Here is a 17,948-nt window from a genome sequence, read left to right on the forward strand (position 1 = left end):
AAGGAAGGAAGGGCGGGGGCGGCGCGAGGAAGTGGGCGGGGCTCCGACTTCCGTCAGGCCAAAGGTGGGCCAGGGCCGGTAAGCTGAATCTGCAACCTTATGCACGTGTAACCGAAATAACCGCCTATACTTCTCCCGTTTACCTGTGCTTCTCTTTCCCTATTCCTTTTTCTTGTTGTCCCGAGTCTGTTTTTGACTATGAGGAGCCTATCATACCTGTTGGTCATAAGGCGCCGTTGACGTTGCTGTTGATTAATAGCAATAGCGATGTGTCAGCTGCAGAAATAAGCCTCGCCGAGTTCAGTAGGTGCTTGCTAAACAGCAGGTAAATTAATTGTGTGTAGGATTGCAGTCTGTGTAAGAAAAAAAGGGGGGGAATTGCAGTCTGATCCTACACCTGATTTTCGTGGAAATGAGCTCAATGGGAAGCAGAATCCTAACTGTCAGCTCGGAAGTAGTCCTATAGAATTCAATGAGGCTTTCTTCCAGGTAAGTGGGTTTGGATTGCAAGCAGAATAAGTGTGCACAGGGCTGTAACCTTCCCAGTGCAATCCTATTTCATGCTCCAGAAGCTAGTCCTACTGGGTTTAATGGGCGTACAGTTGTAGCCTGGGTTTCCAGAGTGAAAGTGTGGTATTTGCAAAACAATTCTTTGTTTTGTTTTCATGACCCTAAAAATGCCACTTAAGATGAAATGTGTCCTTCCCATGTGCAAGGTTGAAAGTGGATACCGTAGTTGTTTTCATACAATGAAGCTTGAGACCATTTTTGTTTTGAGCTAGTTCTATAATGTGAGCATATAATATGACTAACCAATACATTTGAATTCTAAAATGCAACTGTTCTGTGTTCTAGTCTGTACTGAGCACTTCTTATGATCTGAATGAAAAAGGAATTGTAATGTGATAGCATGGCTACAGGAGATTTAAAAGGAAACTTGCGTAAAATAGAGCAAGGACTTCGACTTTTAAATTATCCCAGAGATGTCAATTATGCTGGGTAAGTGCAGGTATATCTTTATTTTTTATAATATTCATTGTTTCTATAGAACATGATTTTCTGGGAAAGGTATCTACAGTTCTCATATCAGAATCATGTTATTTTAATGTTGCTTCTGCGTTGACTGTGGACCAGTTAAAAAAACTATACAGTATGGTAAACTGACTTGTTAAAGAATAGGCAAGAATTTTGCTTGTATTCCTGTTTGGATAATAGAAGAACACGGGTAGGCAGCTAAAACCAACTATCTGCAGCATATTAATCCATATAGTCTGACGTTGGATGGGGAAGGGTCTTTCCGGGCATTATTTAAATGTGCAATCATGATGCTTTGGGCTCATAATTGTATCAGGGTATTGTATCATCACTGCAGAACGTCTAATATAGCTGAATGATGTGTAGATGCTGCAGTTTAAATTCACTACAAATGCAGAATAGACATGCAGAAAACAGTGGTCTGAAGGGACCCTTTTTTATATGTTACCCTGCCTCCCCTTCCTGTGTCTTTAAATGGAAAGCAAAGATGCTTATCAAGTAGAAACTTTCTTACAAAATGTTGGTTGCAGTTAACAAGAAAAAGGACTTAGATATGCTTGGAAATTTGAAAGCACCCAAAATGTGAGTACACTGTAAAATAGTTACAACTCTGATTTTAATATAGTGTTTCTAGAGGAACAGAAATAGAACAGCTGGTGCAGTGGAATACAATATTCTCTTACTGTCTAGCTTTTCTCTCTATTATAGGTTGGCAAAGGGGGATCCATCTGCATTTTTGCCCATTATCAGCTATTGCTTCACATCCTTCTCAACGTACATTGCAGAACTTCTAGTAGAATCGGATGTGAAACTCATGGCAAAGAATGACTTGCGTTTTGTTGATGCTGTTTATAAGGTATTTATATAGTTCAAGTGTCCTTTGTGACACCACCACTTGTTGAGAATAATGGAAAAGTAAAAATAAAAAATAAAAAAATTCCTTCCAGTAGCACCTTAGAGACCAACTAAGTTTGTCATCCCCTTCATGGATCAATGCCTTGTCGTGGCGAAGGGGCTTGAATAACTCAGAGAAGCTATGAGCTATGCCATGCAGGGCCACCCAAGATGGACAGGTCATACTGGAGAGTTTTGACTAAACGTGATCCACCTGGAGAAGGAACTGGCAAGCCACTCCAGTATCCCTGCCAAGAAAACTCCATGGACAAAGACAACAGGCATATAAAAGTTATGACGCTGGAAGATGAGCCCCTCAGGTCGGAAGGCGTCCAACATGCTACTGAGGAAGAGCGGAGGACAAGTACAAGTAGATTCAGAGCTGATGAAGCGGCTGGGCCAAAGCCGAAAGGACACTCAGTTGCGGATATGCCTGGAAGCGAAAGGAAAGTCCGATGCTGTAAAGAAAAATATTGCATAGGAACCTGGAATGTAAGAACCATGAGAGGAGGTAAGCTGGATGTGGTCAAAAATGAGATGACAAGAATAAATATCGACATCCTGGGCATCAGTGAACTAAAATGGAAGGGAATGGGCGAATTCAGTTCGGGTGACTATCATATCTACTACTGTGGGCAAGAATCCTGTAGCAGAAATGGAGTGGCCCTCATAGTCAACAAAAGAGTGGCAAAAGCTGTAATGGGATGCAATCTCAAAAATGACAGAATGATCTCGATACGAATCCAAGGCAGACCTTTTAACATCACAGTAATCCAAGTTTATGCACCAACTACCGGTGCTGAAGAAAGTGAAATTGACCAATTCTATGAAGACCTACAACAACTTCTAGAAATGACACCAAAGAAGGATGTTCTTCTCATTACAGGGGATTGGAATGCTAAAGTAGGGAATCAAGAGATAAAAGGAACAACTGGCAAGTTTGGCCTTGGAGTTCAAAATGAAGCAGGGCAAAGGCTAATAGAGTTCTGTCAAGAGAACAAGCTGGTCATCACAAACACTCTCTTCCAACAACACAAGAGACGACTCTACACATGGATATCACCAAATGGGCAGCATCGAAATCAGATTGATTATATTCTCTGCAGCCAAAGATGGAGAAGCTCTATACAGTCAGCAAAAACAAGACCTGGAGCTGACTGTAACTCAGATCATCAGCTTCTTATAGCAAAATTCCAGCTTAAACTGAAGAAAGTAGGAAAAACCACTGGGCCAGTAAGATACAATCTGAATCAAATCCCTTATGAATACACAGTGGAAGTGAGGAACAGGTTTAAGGATTTAGATTTGGTGGACAGAGTGCCTGAAGAACTATGGATGGAGGCTCGTAACATTATACAGGAGGCAGCAACGAAAACCATCCCAAGGAAAAGGAAATGCAAGAAAGCAAAATGGCTATCCAACGAGGCCTTACAAATAGCGGAGGAGAGGAGGCAAGCAAAATGCAAGGGAGATAGGGAAAGATACAGGAAACTGAATGCAGATTTCCAAAAAACAGCAAGGAGAGACAAGAGGGTCTTCTTAAATGAGCAATGCAAAGAAATAGAGGAAAACAATAGAATGGGGAAAACCAGAGATCTGTTCAAGAAAATTGGAGATATGAAAGGAACATTTCGTACAAAGATTACCATAATCAAGGACAAAAGTGGTAAGGACCTAACAGAAGCAGAAGACATCAAGAAGAGGTGGCAAGAATACACAGAGGAATTATACCAGAAAGATATGGAGGTCTCATACACCCCAGGTAGTGTGGTTGCTGACCTTGAGCCAGACATCTTGGAGAGTGAAGTCAAATGGGCCTTAGAAAGCACTGCTAATAACAAGGCCAGTGGAAGTGATGATATTCCAGCTGAACTATTTAAAATTTTAAAAGATGATGCTGTTAAGGTGCTACACCCAATATGCCAGCAAGTTTGGAAAACTCAGCAATGGCCAGAGGATTGGAGAAGATCAGTCTACATCCCAATTCCAAAGAAGGGCAGTGCCAAAGAATGCTCCAACTACCGCACAATTGCGCTCATTTCACACGCTAGCAAGGTTATGCTTAAAATTCTACAAGGCAGGCTTAGGCAGTATGTGGACCGAGAACTCCCAGAAGTGCAAGCTGGATTTCGAAAGGGCAGAGGAACCAGAGACCAAATAGCAAACATGCGCTGGATTATGGAGAAAGCTAGAGAGTTCCAGAAAAACGTCTACTTCTGCTTCATTGACTATGCAAAAGCCTTTGACTGTGTCGACCACAGCAAACTATGGCAAGTTCTTAAAGAAATGGGTGTGCCTGATCACCTCATCTGTCTCCTGAGAAATCTCTATGTGGGACAAGAAGCTACAGTTAGAACTGGATATGGAACAACTGATTGGTTCAAAATTGGGAAAGGAGTACGACAAGGTTGTATATTGTCTCCCTGCTTATTTAACTTATATGCAGAATTCATCATGCGAAAGGCTGGACTAGATGAATCCCAAGCCGGAATTAAGATTGCCGGAAGAAATATCAACAACCTCAGATATGCAGATGACACAACCTTGATGGCAGAAAGCGAGGAGGAATTAAAGAACCTTTTAATGAGGGTGAAAGAGGAGAGCGCAAAATATGGTCTGAAGCTCAACATCAAAAAAACCAAGATCATGGCCACTGGTCCCATCACCTCCTGGCAAATAGAAGGGGAAGAAATGGAGGCAGTGAGAGATTTTACTTTCTTGGGCTCCTTGATCACTGCAGATGGTGACAGCAGTCACGAAATTAAAAGACGCCTGCTTCTTGGGAGAAAAGCAATGACAAACCTAGACAGCATCTTAAAAAGCAGAGACATCACTTTGCCGACAAAGGTCCGTATAGTTAAAGCTATGGTTTTCCCAGTAGTGATGTATGGAAGTGAGAGCTGGACCATAAAGAAGGCTGATCGCCGAAGAATTGATGCTTTTGAATTATGGTGCTGGAGGAGACTCTTGAGAGTCCCATGGACTGCAAGAAGATCAAACCTATCCATTCTTAAGGAAATCAGCCCTGAGTGCTCCCTGGAAGGACAGATCGTGAAGCTGAGGCTCCAATACTTTGGCCACCTCATGAGAAGAGAAGAATCCTTGGAAAAGACCCTGATGTTGGGAAAGATTGAGGGCACTAGGAGAAGGGGACGACAGAGGACAAGATGGTTGGACAGTGTTCTCGAAGCTACGAACATGAGTTTGACCAAACTGCGGGAGGCAGTGCAAGACAGGAGTGCCTGGCGTGCTATGGTCCATGGGGTCACGAAGAGTCGGACACGACTAAACGACTAAACAAAGCAACAAAGTTTGTCATAGGTATGAGCTTTCGTGTGCATGCACACTTCTTCAGATAAACTTTACTTTCACCACATGTCTCAAAGCCACTTACAAAATTAAAAAAGGAAAATCTACTTTAAAACGTAAGTTAGAACGTCCAAAAGTAGAACATTAAAGCAACATTCATGGTGTAAAGGTCTTCTGAAAAAGTTGTGTGGCATTATGGAGGTTACAAACATAAATTGTTATAGCATTCACATGATTGTATGAGCTCAGCATGTATTATGTTGTGATGTTTTATAGGCAGTGTTCTAACTTGTATGATATATTAAGTGAGAGATAAGATGGGGTTTGTTCACATGTGAGTTAAAGGATCTATGATTTTAGTGCTGAACTTACTAGTTAAGCTAAAACCTGTTACCAGGTCCTTGTCACTACTGTTTTCACTGATCTCACACTATGAAGGAAAAATCCCCCCAACCCCAGCTTAGCTGTACCAAAGAAGCTTCCTCTAGTGTCAGACGTTGAGAGTTTGGTGGAAGTGCTGCAGCACACACTTAACAATGACTTCTTGGCCTTACTCTCAGCCTTTGAGCTGGGGAGCAGGCAGGAATCTGCCCTTCTCACCATGTCCAAGAGGTGAAGGAAGGCTGGTGCTCATTACACTTGCCAGATAAGGTAACAAGTAATCTGTATATAAAGGTAAAGGGACCCCTGACTGTTAGGTCCAGTCGTGGACGATTCTGGGGTTGCAGTGCTCATCTCGCTTTACTGGCTGAGGGAGCCAGAATACAGCTTCTGGATCATGTGGCCAGCATGACTAAGCCGCTTCTGGCAAACCAGAGCAGCACATGGAAACACCGTTTAGCTTCCCGCCAGAGCGGTACCTATTTATCTACTTGCACTGCATGCTTTCGAACTGCTAGGTTGGCAGGAGATCTGTATGTAAGCTGATGCATAATAGAACATGACCCACTGTATTTTTAAAATTGCTAGGTGTCTCATTACTATTAAATGCAATATATCAACAGTAAAAGCTATCCACAGACCTGTGTATTACAAGCCAAACTGGCATAGGGAAATTGGGATAAATTACATCTCTAAACTCTTGTTCAAATAAAAAGTATAGACTTTTTGTACATTTAGGTATCTAATAGGAATCCTAATGAACAGAAGTTAACAAAAAAGCAGCACAGTGGTCTCTCTTTTTTGATATGGTTTCAACTGCTGGACAGGCCTAGAAATTACAGGAATGCAAAAAGCACTTCCTGGGTGTTCATGCACTAGTTGTAACCCACAGTTATAGTGACTATGAAAGCAATTAATTTTTTCTCTGTTCCTTGCAGGTTCTCCGAGATCAATTTCAGTATAAGCCAGTCTTATCAAAACAGCAGTTCCTCCAATATGGCTTTGCAGAGAGAAAAATACAGATTGTTTGTGACATTATTAATTCAGTCTATAAAAGGCATAAAGAATTAAGTAATATGAATAAGGTATTGATAAAGTTATTAATTTAGTTCATACTTCTGAGAAATAAAAATGTCAATATCTTTTAAGGTCTAAGTAAAATAACCAGCACATTTTTGTTATTACAGTTTCTTGGATGTGTGAAAACTTTGTGTTTGCTCCATTTATCAGTTTATTATTTTAATTAACAAAATTTATGAATGACTCTCAGGGTGTCTTACTGAACTGGCTCTGGTTTGGGTGTGGACCCCACTCCCCATTTCTGTTGTCTATGGGTAATGGGGAGATCAGATAATTCTCATTTCCCCCCAATAGTTTTCTTCTTCCTGCACATCAGTTTATAGGCAGTTAAAATGACATAGTGCTATACTTTGACTTAATTTCAGTTACAACTTTTTGCAAAGTTGTGTAATACTATGTTTGGATTTGATTGGATTGCTACAATTTGCTCTTCAAAATCACTCTTGAGGATACAGTGTACTGTATGTGTTTATCTTTCCATTAGAGCTCATATACTTGCATTATTACATCAACAAAATGTTGTTAGAATATACTTCATATTTTAAAAACAGGAAAACACTAACTATTTGGACGGGATTTCTGTGTGCTTTATAGGTCAAATCCCAAACAAGAAAAAGAACCCATCCAGTTAAACCTCAGCTACAAGCAAACAGTCCTAGTGTTCCCGATTCTACAATGTTCTGTGCTACAAATCCTTTCTCCACTCTTTCGGATTCTGCAACAATCTCTACTATGGATTTTCAGCAGGCAAGAGCACTCAAAATTATTTTAGAAGAAGAATTAAAATTCACAATTATTTTAGACAAAAAACTGTAGATAACTGTTTCCAGCAGCAATAGCTTTTTTACTGAACAAGTTGTCTGGAAAATGCTCACCAGAAACTGGGTTCAGATAGCTCTTTGATTCTTTGTGCCACTGCCTTCTAGGCTTGTCAACCTGGCACTGTAAGATTACCTTTCAGAATCGCCCTTTATAGTTTAGTACTTAGTCAAAGCAAACCTCATTGTAACTTGAAACAGAGGTCTCATTAAAGAGCCTTTATCCTGCCAAACTCATGATTGGTAGACAGGGTAAAGGAGTTGCCTACAGTGAACTCCTGCTTTGCTTGTGCTCATGCTCTAAACCACTGAATACAGAAGTTTCCTGCCCTCATCTAGTGCAGACATCCCCAAACTTCGGCCCTCCAGATGTTTTGGGCTACAATTCCCATGATCCCTAGCTAACAGGACCAGTGGTCAGGGATGATGGGAATTGTAGTCCAAAACATCTGGAGGGCCGAAGTTTGGGGATGCCTGATCTAGTGTATGCAATCTTCACGGATCCCATCTCCATGAATCAGTATATCAGTACAAGGATTGGTATTTGAGGACTGCACGTTGGCATCAGTGATGTTTGACGGGCCCCTATGTTGGCTGTCTGCCAGGCTCGGAATATGGAGTTATGAATCCTGACCCTCTGCTCCTGAAGCAGTTTGACTGGGGAGGATTTCTCAGTACATAATTTGGTGTGTCTGGTGTGTTTCTTTTTTTTTAAAGAAATTTATGAAACAAAATAAACAAAATTCAAATAACATAAAGAAATATCATTACAGCAGGTTGAAAGCAGCATAAACTTGGATATTATTATTGAACTTGTTCCAAAGCATTACGAAAAACATTACGAAACCCCAGTTTTTCCATAAATCTGTTAGGCTGGTTTATATGTAGTCTTTTATAATAAGTTAGCTTACTCATAGCAACTATGGACCAAAGTTTTTCAATCCATTCAGATACTTTTAGCTTTTATAATCTTAGCAACAGTAATAAAGTTGAACATTATTTCATTATATCATTTTACAGAATAAAACCTTTTTGATAACCAAACCGAAATACTTTAAGTTCCAAGGGTATATTAACATATCAGAGATACTAGTCTGAATGGATTTCCAGAATATTTTTGTTTGAGAACAATTCCAGAAAATGTGTATGTGATCTGTTTTGTTTAATCCACAGTTACAACATTTATCAGACCCTATTTGTGTATTAATAAGGCATCAAATACTATTGATAGAGGGTTTCTAAAACAGTCCTCTTTAAAACAGTCCTTTAAAACAGTTTGCAGAAGTTGTATTACAAACTCAATTCCTGGTTCTCGCAACTTATTAAAAATGGGGCTAATGCTGAACCAATAGGAGGATGGGGCCTTTAGACTTGAGATTCCTTGTCTATACAATACTGGGAGTGGTTTTTTATTTTGTTTTTATCTTTTCAAAATCACTTCTAAGTTTTTGTATTTTATGCCTCAAGTATTTTATGCTGCACATACATGCACATAGCCAGGTTCAATTAAAAGGTGTTCTGCTGTTGACTTATAAGGTCTTTATTAATACTCTCTGCATCACTTTGTGTGTGGGGTCTTTTACATGGCAAAGAATCCTCAAATAGAACATCATAAAAGTATGTTAAGCGCAAGACTCCCTCAAGACATAATCAATGAAGCACTGGAGGAAGAAGAGGAGGAGCAGGAGGAGCAGGATGAAATTGTCTGTATCGCTGATGGTCCGGACAGTGTATATGAACGGGTAGGACCATTTAAATTTTTTTACTCACCTGGCTGTTGAAATAATCAGCTAATATACCGGTATCTTGTGCATCATTATGTGCTGGATTCAGCTAAAGAGGTGTGCTAGTGGGAGCCAGCAAGAGTCCCGCTAGCACATCAGGGCTTTTCTTCCCCTGTTGTTGTTTAGTCGTTTAGTCGTGCCCGACTCTTCGTGACCCCATGGACCATAGCACGCCAGGCACTCCTGTCTTGCACTGCCTCCCGCAGTTTGGTCAAACTCATGTTCATAGCTTCGAGAACACTGTCCAACCATCTCGTCCTCTGTCGTCCCCTTCTCCTAGTGCCCTCAATCTTTCCCAACATCAGGGTCTTTTCCAAGGATTCTTCTCTTCTCATGAGGTGGCCAAAGTATTGGAGCCTCAGCTTCACGATCTGTCCTTCCAGGGAGCACTCAGGGCTGATTTCCTTAAGAATGGATAGGTTTGATCTTCTTGCAGTCCATGGGACTCTCAAGACTCTCCTCCAGCACCATGATTCAAAAGCATCAATTCTTTGGCGATCAGCCTTCTTTATGGTCCAGCTCTCACTTCCATACATCACTACTGGGAAAACCATAGCTTTAACTATACGGACCTTTGTAGGCAAGGTGATGTCTCTGCTTTTTAATATGCTGTCTAGGTTTGTCATTGCTTTTCTCCCAAGAAGCAGGCGTCTTTTAATTTCGTGACTGCTGTCACCATCTGCAGTGATCAAGGAGCCCAAGAAAGTAAAATCTCTCACTGCCTCCATTTCTTCCCCTTCTATTTGCCAGGAGGTGATGGGACCAGTGGCCATGATCTTGGTTTTTTTGATGTTGAGCTTCAGACCATATTTTGCGCTCTCCTCTTTCACCCTCATTAAAAGGTTCTTTAATTCCTCCTCGCTTTCTGCCATCAAGGTTGTGTCATCTGCATATCTGAGGTTGTTGATATTTCTTCCGGCAATCTTAATTCCGGCTTGGGATTCATCTAGTCCAGCCTTTCGCATAATGAATTCTGCATATAAGTTAAATAAGCAGGGAGACAATATACAACCTTGTCGTACTCCTTTCCCAATTTTGAACCAATCAGTTGTTCCATATCCAGTTCTAACTGTAGCTTCTTGTCCCACATAGAGATTTCTCAGGAGACAGATGAGGTGATCAGACACTCCCATTTCTTTAAGAACTTGCCATAGTTTGCTGTGGTCGACACAGTCAAAGGCTTTTGCATAGTCAATGAAGCAGAAGTAGACATTTTTCTGGAACTCTCTAGCTTTCTCCATAATCCAGCGCATGTTTGCTATTTGGTCTCTGGTTCCTCTGCCCTTTCGAAATCCAGCTTGCACTTCTGGGAGTTCTCGGTCCACATACTGCCTAAGCCTGCCTTGTAGAATTTTAAGCATAACCTTGCTAGCGTGTGAAATGAGCGCAATTGTGCGGTAGTTGGAGCATTCTTTGGCACTGCCCTTCTTTGGAATTGGGATGTAGACTGATCTTCTCCAATCCTCTGGCCATTGCTGAGTTTTCCAAACTTGCTGGCATATTGGGTGTAGCACCTTAACAGCATCATCTTTTAAAATTTTAAATAGTTCAGCTGGAATATCATCACTTCCACTGGCCTTGTTATTAGCAGTGCTTTCTAAGGCCCATTTGACTTCACTCTCCAAGATGTCTGGCTCAAGGTCAGCAACCACACTACCTGGGGTGTACGAGACCTCCATATCTTTCTGGTATAATTCCTCTGTGTATTCTTGCCACCTCTTCTTGATGTCTTCTGCTTCTGTTAGGTCCTTACCACTTTTGTCCTTGATTATGGTAATCTTTGTACGAAATGTTCCTTTCATATTTCCAATTTTCTTGAACAGATCTCTGGTTTTCCCCATTCTATTGTTTTCCTCTATTTGCATTGCTCATTTAAGAAGACCCTCTTGTCTCTCCTTGCTGTTTTTTGGAAATCTGCATTCAGTTTCCTGTATCTTTCCCTATCTCCCTTGCATTTTGCTTGCCTCCTCTCCTCCGCTATTTGTAAGGCCTCATTGGACAGCCATTTTGCTTTCTTGCATTTCTTTTTCCTTGGGATGGTTTTCGTTGCTGCCTCCTGTATAATGTTACGAGCCTCCATCCATAGTTCTTCAGGCACTCTGTCCACCAAATCTAAATCCTTAAACCTGTTCCTCACTTCCACTGTGTATTCATAAGGGATTTGATTCAGATTGTATCTTACTGGCCCAGTGGTTTTTCCTACTTTCTTCAGTTTAAGCTGGAATTTTGCTATAAGAAGCTGATGATCTGAGTTACAGTCAGCCCCAGGTCTTGTTTTTGCTGACTGTATAGAGCTTCTCCATCTTTGGCTGCAGAGAATATAATCAATCTGATTTCGATGCTGCCCATTTGGTGATATCCATGTGTAGAGTCGTCTCTTGTGTTGTTGGAAGAGAGTGTTTGTGATGACCAGCTTGTTCTCTTGACAGAACTCTATTAGCCTGTGCCCTGCTTCATTTTGAACTCCAAGGCCAAACTTGCCAGTTGTTCCTTTTATCTCTTGATTCCCTACTTTAGCATTCCAATCCCCTGTAATGAGAAGAACATCCTTCTTTGGTGTCATTTCTAGAAGGTGTTGTAGGTCTTCATAGAATTGGTCAGTTTCACTTTCTTCAGCACCGGTAGTTGGTGCATAAACTTGGATTACTGTGATGTTAAAAGGTCTGCCTTGGATTCGTATCGAGATCATTCTGTCATTTTTGAGATTGCATCCCATTACAGCTTTTGCCACTCTTTTGTTGACTATGAGGGCCACTCCATTTCTTCTGCAGGATTCTTGCCCACAGTAGTAGATATGATAGTTACCCGAACTGAATTCGCCCATTCCCTTCCATTTTAGTTCACTGATGCCCAGGATGTCGATATTTATTCTTGTCATCTCATTTTTGACCACATCCAGCTTACCTCCATTCATGCTTCTTACATTCCAGGTTCCTATGCAATATTTTTCTTTACAGCATCGGACTTTCCTTTCGCTTCCAGGCATATCCGCAACTGAGCGTCCTTTCGGCTTTGGCCCAGCCGCTTCATCAGCTCTGAATCTACTTGTACTTGTCCTCCGCTCTTCCTCAGTAGCATGTTGGACGCCTTCCGACCTGAGGGGCTCATCTTCCAGCGTCATAACTTTTATATGCCTGTTGTCTTTGTCCATGGAGTTTTCTTGGCAGGGATACTGGAGTGGCTTGCCAGTTCCTTCTCCAGGTGGATCACGTTTAGTCAAAACTCTCCACTATGACCTGTCCATCTTGGGTGGCCCTGCATGGCATAGCTCATAGCTTCTCTGAGTTATTCAAGCCCCTTCGCCACGACAAGGCATTGATCCATGAAGGGGTTTCTTCCCCTGTGCACCCCCAAATCTTCTCTGGTGGGGTGTTGAAAGAACCACTAGAACAGTGGGGGGGGGAGAGGAAAGATGGTTCCAATGGTACAGGAAATAGTAATAAATTTGACACATGATTAAATAGCAAAAGCAGCTAGTGGGAATACAATCTACATAATGCTGCCAGTAGCCCCCTTGAGCCATTCATCATAACAGCAGGGCCCAAAGTGTGGCTGCACCCATCCTTTAAGAACATAAGAGCCTGTGAATAAGGCCAAACGCCTGTCTAGTCTATAGCCTAGCACTCCAGTCTGACAGTGCCCAGAAAGATACCTGTGGTAAGCTTTCAAGCACAACCTGGGAGCAATAGCACTCCCGTCACCTGTGATTCCCGTCAAGTGGTATCAGAGGCATAAAGCCTCTTGCAGTGGAGGTGGAACACAAGACTATCCATGGCCACTAGCCATGATGGCTATCTTCCATTCATTTCTTTAACCCTCAATCCTCTTTAAAGGACTTCAGGTTGGTGGCCATCACTGCCTCTTGTCGGAGAGAATTAAGGCACAAAGGGGGCTAATGAGTAAAGATTACCGGTATCTAAGACTTTGGATGAATGAAATATTATTTACAGGTCTTGGAGGAAAATAGTAATGAAATGCAAGAATTAAAGAGCCAACTTGATGAACTGCAGGAGAAGCTTAATAAACTGGACTGGGTAGAAGAAAAGTTACAGGCGTTAGAAGATAAACTGCAGGGAAAGGTTGTTATAGATGAAAAGGAGTGGAATAATTTACTGAGCCGGCTGTTACTACTTGAAACACAACTGTTACTGCAGTCCAAAAAGGTATGCTTTTACCACCTATAGCTATGCCACTTTGAGCTCAATAATAATAATAATAATAATAATAATAATAATGTTTTGTTTTAGCTTACCAGCTGGGTATCCTTTGGGCTGCTTCTAGTAAAGCTGTTGCTCAACTGTGGCCTTTCTTCTTATGAGCCAATTTAACTTATTTTACTGTATTTATTTTTTATTTATTCATACCTCCAGCACCTTGAATTTTATTCTGTTGTATGTCAGTTGTATAGGGCATAAATTTCCAATTGTGAGATATAACTAAAGAATAACTCTTGGTTACTTTAGCAAGAAATAAACTGTGCTTCATTCAATGTACACCATGTATATAGAATCATGGAGTCATAGAATTGTAGAGCAGAAAGGCAGCACATGGATCATCGAGTCCAATCCCCTGCAATGCAGGAATATTTTGCCTAACATGGGGCTTGAACCCATGATGCTTAGATGAAGAGTCTCATGCTCTACCAATTGAGCTAGTTCCACTGGCGCAATGGGACTTCTGTTTCCTCTCTCATCTCCCTCCTGAATGGTCCCCAGTCCTTTAGAGCTAATTTTGAAGCTGCGAGGGAGTGCTAGAAGGGACAGGAGAGGGAGAGGGAGCTCTGTTGGTACACATGAAAGGCCGTTGCATCATCAGAATTTCAGCAATGGATTCAGCCCAATGTGATGTGCAAGAAACATTGGTGGCTTAGTTTAGACCATTGTTTGCCAAATTCGGATGATTGTGATGGGAGGAAACGAGGGATAGAACTGGCATACATGAACCCATGGTATCTTCCTAATTAAAAGGTAGTGTCTTGAAAAGAGATGTTGTCTATATGCTGCTGATACTGTTGTTTTAGAGAGTGTATTATAACCCATTCACTGAAACGTACTGAAGGAGATCATTAACCAGATGTCGGAAATGCTAGCTATTTTGCTGAAGAGCACCGTTATAAAGGGGGGAAATGTCTTATAATTTCAGGCTGATTTATCTGCAGATTTTAATAACGTGAGTGAAGAAAATACCTCTAGCAGAAATATGACTCCAGTTTCTCCTGGTGAGTATTTGATGTAGCTTTCTCCAGTGAAACTGTCAGTTTAAATGTGTTGTTGCAAACTGAAATGCAGTCTATTTAAATTTCATTTTCTGTTGAGGTTGGAAACCTCAGGCCTGCGAGTCAAATTAAGGCCACCAGTTTGGCCCATGCAGCCATTTTTTGGCCAACCACACTCAAATGTCACCTGCTGTCTGGAAGAAATCCTGATTGTTCCATTGCAGCAGGGCTTGCATTCTACGCTATTTAAATTTGGGCCCAATTCCAAAACCTAACCCAACTGGAAGATTCCAAATGGAACCAATCCCATTGGGGCTTATATTCTGCATCAAATTTAAATAACACCAAATGCAAGCCCCGGTGCTTTTTGGTGGACATAGAGCCACCTGATGTCCTATGATATCAGGTGATTGACAGGTAGGCAGATCTTCCCACCTGTCAAAAGTAGCCCTCAGAGAGATGCCCAGTTTGGGATCCAGACCAAAAGTGGATAGTCACTTTTGGGAGTGTTGCCTTGTCCTCTCTTTGTACATGTACAGCATTGGCCCCCCAACTGAGAAACTAAATTCTGCTTGAAGTTAGGCAGGCTCCATCCCTCAGGACCTTTAAATGAGCCTTCAAGGCCTATCTTTTTACTGATCCTTTTAAATGACTAGTTTTGGGTCGTGATTGTTTCATGTTTTGTTTTTTATGGTCATGTTCATGCTAGTTTTAATAATATTTTGTAGTGTTTTGAAATGTACATTTTTAGACTTGTCTTAAAATTGTAATATAGTTTATTTGTATGTTTATGTTTGTGTAAAGTGTTTTGGAAAACATCTTGTTTTGAAAAATTACAGACCATAATTGCAAGAGACACATTTAAAACTTCACCATGCCTTAGAACTGCAGAACAGACAGGAAATTTTCCACACCCATTCTCATTTTATCTAAAATGTATATTAATTAGTGGTATATGGTTGGTTTGCTGTATGATTACTTGTCAATCAACTCATTGTAGTCCCTGTAAGTTGGAACTGATTAATTGTATGATAAAGTACAGCTGCTCTCTGTTGGCTCTGCGATCTACCAACAGGATATTTTATACAATGTGATGTTTTCTCACTGCAAAGAGTTTTTTTGTTGGCCTATAAAAACTCTCTAGGGTAATGCCAAGATCCTAATGACACGAACAGCGTGGCATTTAAGAAGGGCTTGGAAGAACCCTGATGCCATTTGTGTTGCCTGTAAAGTTGTTGTTAAACTTTTGGGTTTGTTTTTTTCCTGGATAAGCATTAGCTCTCAGGAAAGAGTTTATTCTCAAGTAATGACCTTTTTGAGTAATGGCATCTGCAACAGCTTACATTGCTAGGAATCATGGCATACCTGGTTAATCGTAGCAGGTAGTGTCTATGTTACAATTGCAATATATGGTTGTGAAATAACGTGAGAGTAAGATCTCAGAGCTTTGCAAATTCATCTCCCTCAATTTCCTTTGTCAATATATTCTGTAAATCAAACTGTGTGATGGCTGACCTGATGTGAGAGAGCAAAAAGGCAAAGGTGATGTTTAAAATGAATATTTCTTTGCAGATAGGGAGAAGGCGGAGCTGCCAGAGACTCTTCATCAGTCGTCTGGATACAGTTCACAGTTATCTGCAGACCCATCTCCCAAAGCCACGGCCGTTAATAACCATGGTCTGTCAGAGGTTTCAAAGGTACTTTAAAAACCAGCAAATGCTAGCTGATTTGCTTTGGAAGAGCTTGTAGATGTTGGTTGATTTTTATTATTATTTGGGGCGGTGGGTAACAGCAAACTTTTTCAAAGCACTTTTGATAAAATTAAGTGCTTGTATAAAGTTACTCTCTTGATGCCTTTAAACTTAGAAAAATGCGGACTTCAAAGAATTAATTTAGCCTGTTTTGAAATTGCAGGAAACAACAGTACAAAGAATGGAGAGAATAAGCAAAATGTAAGTAATGGGATGGGGGGGGGGAGAGACAAATTTATTTCTCTGCAGGGAATTGTTTTGGCTTAAAACATATCTAGAAAGTACATGTGTTTTGCAAACCTCAAAGGCCTTTGCATCAGGTGTGGCATTTCCTTAAGGCTGCACTAGATAATAAATCAAGCTACAGTTCCATGTTTGTGGGATGAGTCACTATTTTTGTTTCCGAAATACAACATTAAGTGAATTTACTGGTGGCTGCTAGAGATTAGAGTGCTAAATATGTTTATTAGTGATTAGATTTTTTTTGGTAATGTTTTGCTGAAGGAGTTTCTCTTTTTAAAAAGCAAAACGAAAACCACGATCATTTTCACACCCAAGAACATTGTACTTTGATGTAGTAATGCCTGATTGTGAAACTTTACATTATCATTGTTTGTTTGTTTTTTCCTTCAGTATAATTCTATTTCAGCAGGTTTCATTTTTAACACCCATCCCTACTTGTATTGTTCTAAAATAATTTCCTACTGAGAAATAACATGTGCAAAATTTTGAGTTAATTTGGAAAATTAAGAATATGTGTTTGATATTTTGGAATATGTGTTTTCTATAATCCATATTTCCATATTGTCTTTTAGTCTGATTCCCTCCCCCCCCCTTCAATATAGTTGTGAAAATGCAATTGGTGCTTATTCACTGTTACCATTCTGCATGTAGACAATTTTGTTTGGCATATCTAACCTCTTTGGATAATATTTTCAGAATTGAAGAAACTTCAGAGTTGTTGAAGACCTCAAGAAACACCTCTTGAGAACATTCTGTCCTACACAGGCAGATATCTGCAAGCAATTATGTATGCCTTTAAATTTTTAGAGCTATCTGAATCTCTTTGTGATATTTTGTAACTCAAATTATTTAAAGCTATTTATTTTTATGAAAATAAATATTTTGTAATATCTTTGTCATTGATGCAATTTTCACCTAACTGTGCTTAATTACTTTCTGCACAAAACCCCCTCTGTGCACGTGGCAGAGTTGTTCCAGTACTTGCACTCTGTTTTCGTATTGACATTTGCTAGCACTGGCCTAAGTAATATGTTTTTGAAAGGGCAGCTAAAGGACCATGGTTTACATCCTGTTGGAAATGCTCCAGCTGGGGCTTTCATATTGCACCCAAGAGAATTGCATGCCTTCCATCTGTAAAGCTGTAGAAGCCTTAACGAAAACTCCAAGTACACCATATTGTAAATGTGTACTTTCTAAAGCCTTTTTGAAAAATATACATTTTCATGCTTGGTCAGAAAACACCAACACGTTGTAGCACCCATTAAGACTAACAAAGTGAAGGCCATTTTGGTCTGAAACACTAAAATATGTACGGTAAGTAGGTCTACAGGCTTGGACTGGGTAATGTGTTGAGCGTTTTAGTGCTGTATTACCTGACACATTTTAAGACTTGGCACAGCTGGAGGCCATCCAGTCAGTATACAGAGATACACAACAG

The 17,948-nt window shown here is 40.5% G+C and overlaps 1 protein-coding gene across 3 annotated transcripts; it reads left to right on the forward strand.

Annotated features, from left to right (window-relative positions):
• Positions 1–33: 33 nt before the first annotated feature.
• CEP44 (centrosomal protein 44) lies at positions 34–17,398 on the forward strand. Of its 3 annotated transcripts, none has more exons than XM_035114069.2 (11): positions 34–78; positions 856–999; positions 1,744–1,891; positions 6,558–6,704; positions 7,294–7,446; positions 9,110–9,259; positions 13,252–13,464; positions 14,444–14,519; positions 16,089–16,213; positions 16,431–16,468; positions 17,207–17,396. In XM_035114069.2, the coding sequence occupies exons 2-11, from the start codon at positions 911–913 to the stop codon at positions 17,253–17,255; spliced, it is 1,188 nt and encodes a 395-aa protein (XP_034969960.2). In that variant the 5' UTR covers positions 34–78; positions 856–910; the 3' UTR covers positions 17,256–17,396. The 3 variants fall into 3 exon arrangements, with proteins under 3 accessions (XP_034969960.2, XP_034969962.2, XP_034969959.2); XM_035114071.2 differs by having other exon boundaries at positions 45–325; positions 16,093–16,213; positions 17,207–17,398; XM_035114068.2 differs by having other exon boundaries at positions 45–325.
• The last annotated feature ends 550 nt before the right edge of the window (positions 17,399–17,948 follow it).

This window comes from Zootoca vivipara, chromosome 9 (genome assembly GCF_963506605.1).
Source record: "Zootoca vivipara chromosome 9, rZooViv1.1, whole genome shotgun sequence".
In the NCBI taxonomy this organism is placed as follows: domain Eukaryota; kingdom Metazoa; phylum Chordata; class Lepidosauria; order Squamata; family Lacertidae; genus Zootoca; species Zootoca vivipara.

Excerpts from the sequence above, each read along its gene's own strand:
- CEP44 (XM_035114069.2), top strand. The coding sequence starts at position 911 with ATGGCTACAGGAGATTTAAAAGGAAACTTGCGTAAAATAGAGCAAGGA. Across the intron at positions 13,465-14,443 it reads TGTTACTGCAGTCCAAAAAG|GCTGATTTATCTGCAGATTT; the intron begins GTATGCTTTTAC and ends TTATAATTTCAG. Across the intron at positions 14,520-16,088 it reads TATGACTCCAGTTTCTCCTG|ATAGGGAGAAGGCGGAGCTG; the intron begins GTGAGTATTTGA and ends ATTTCTTTGCAG.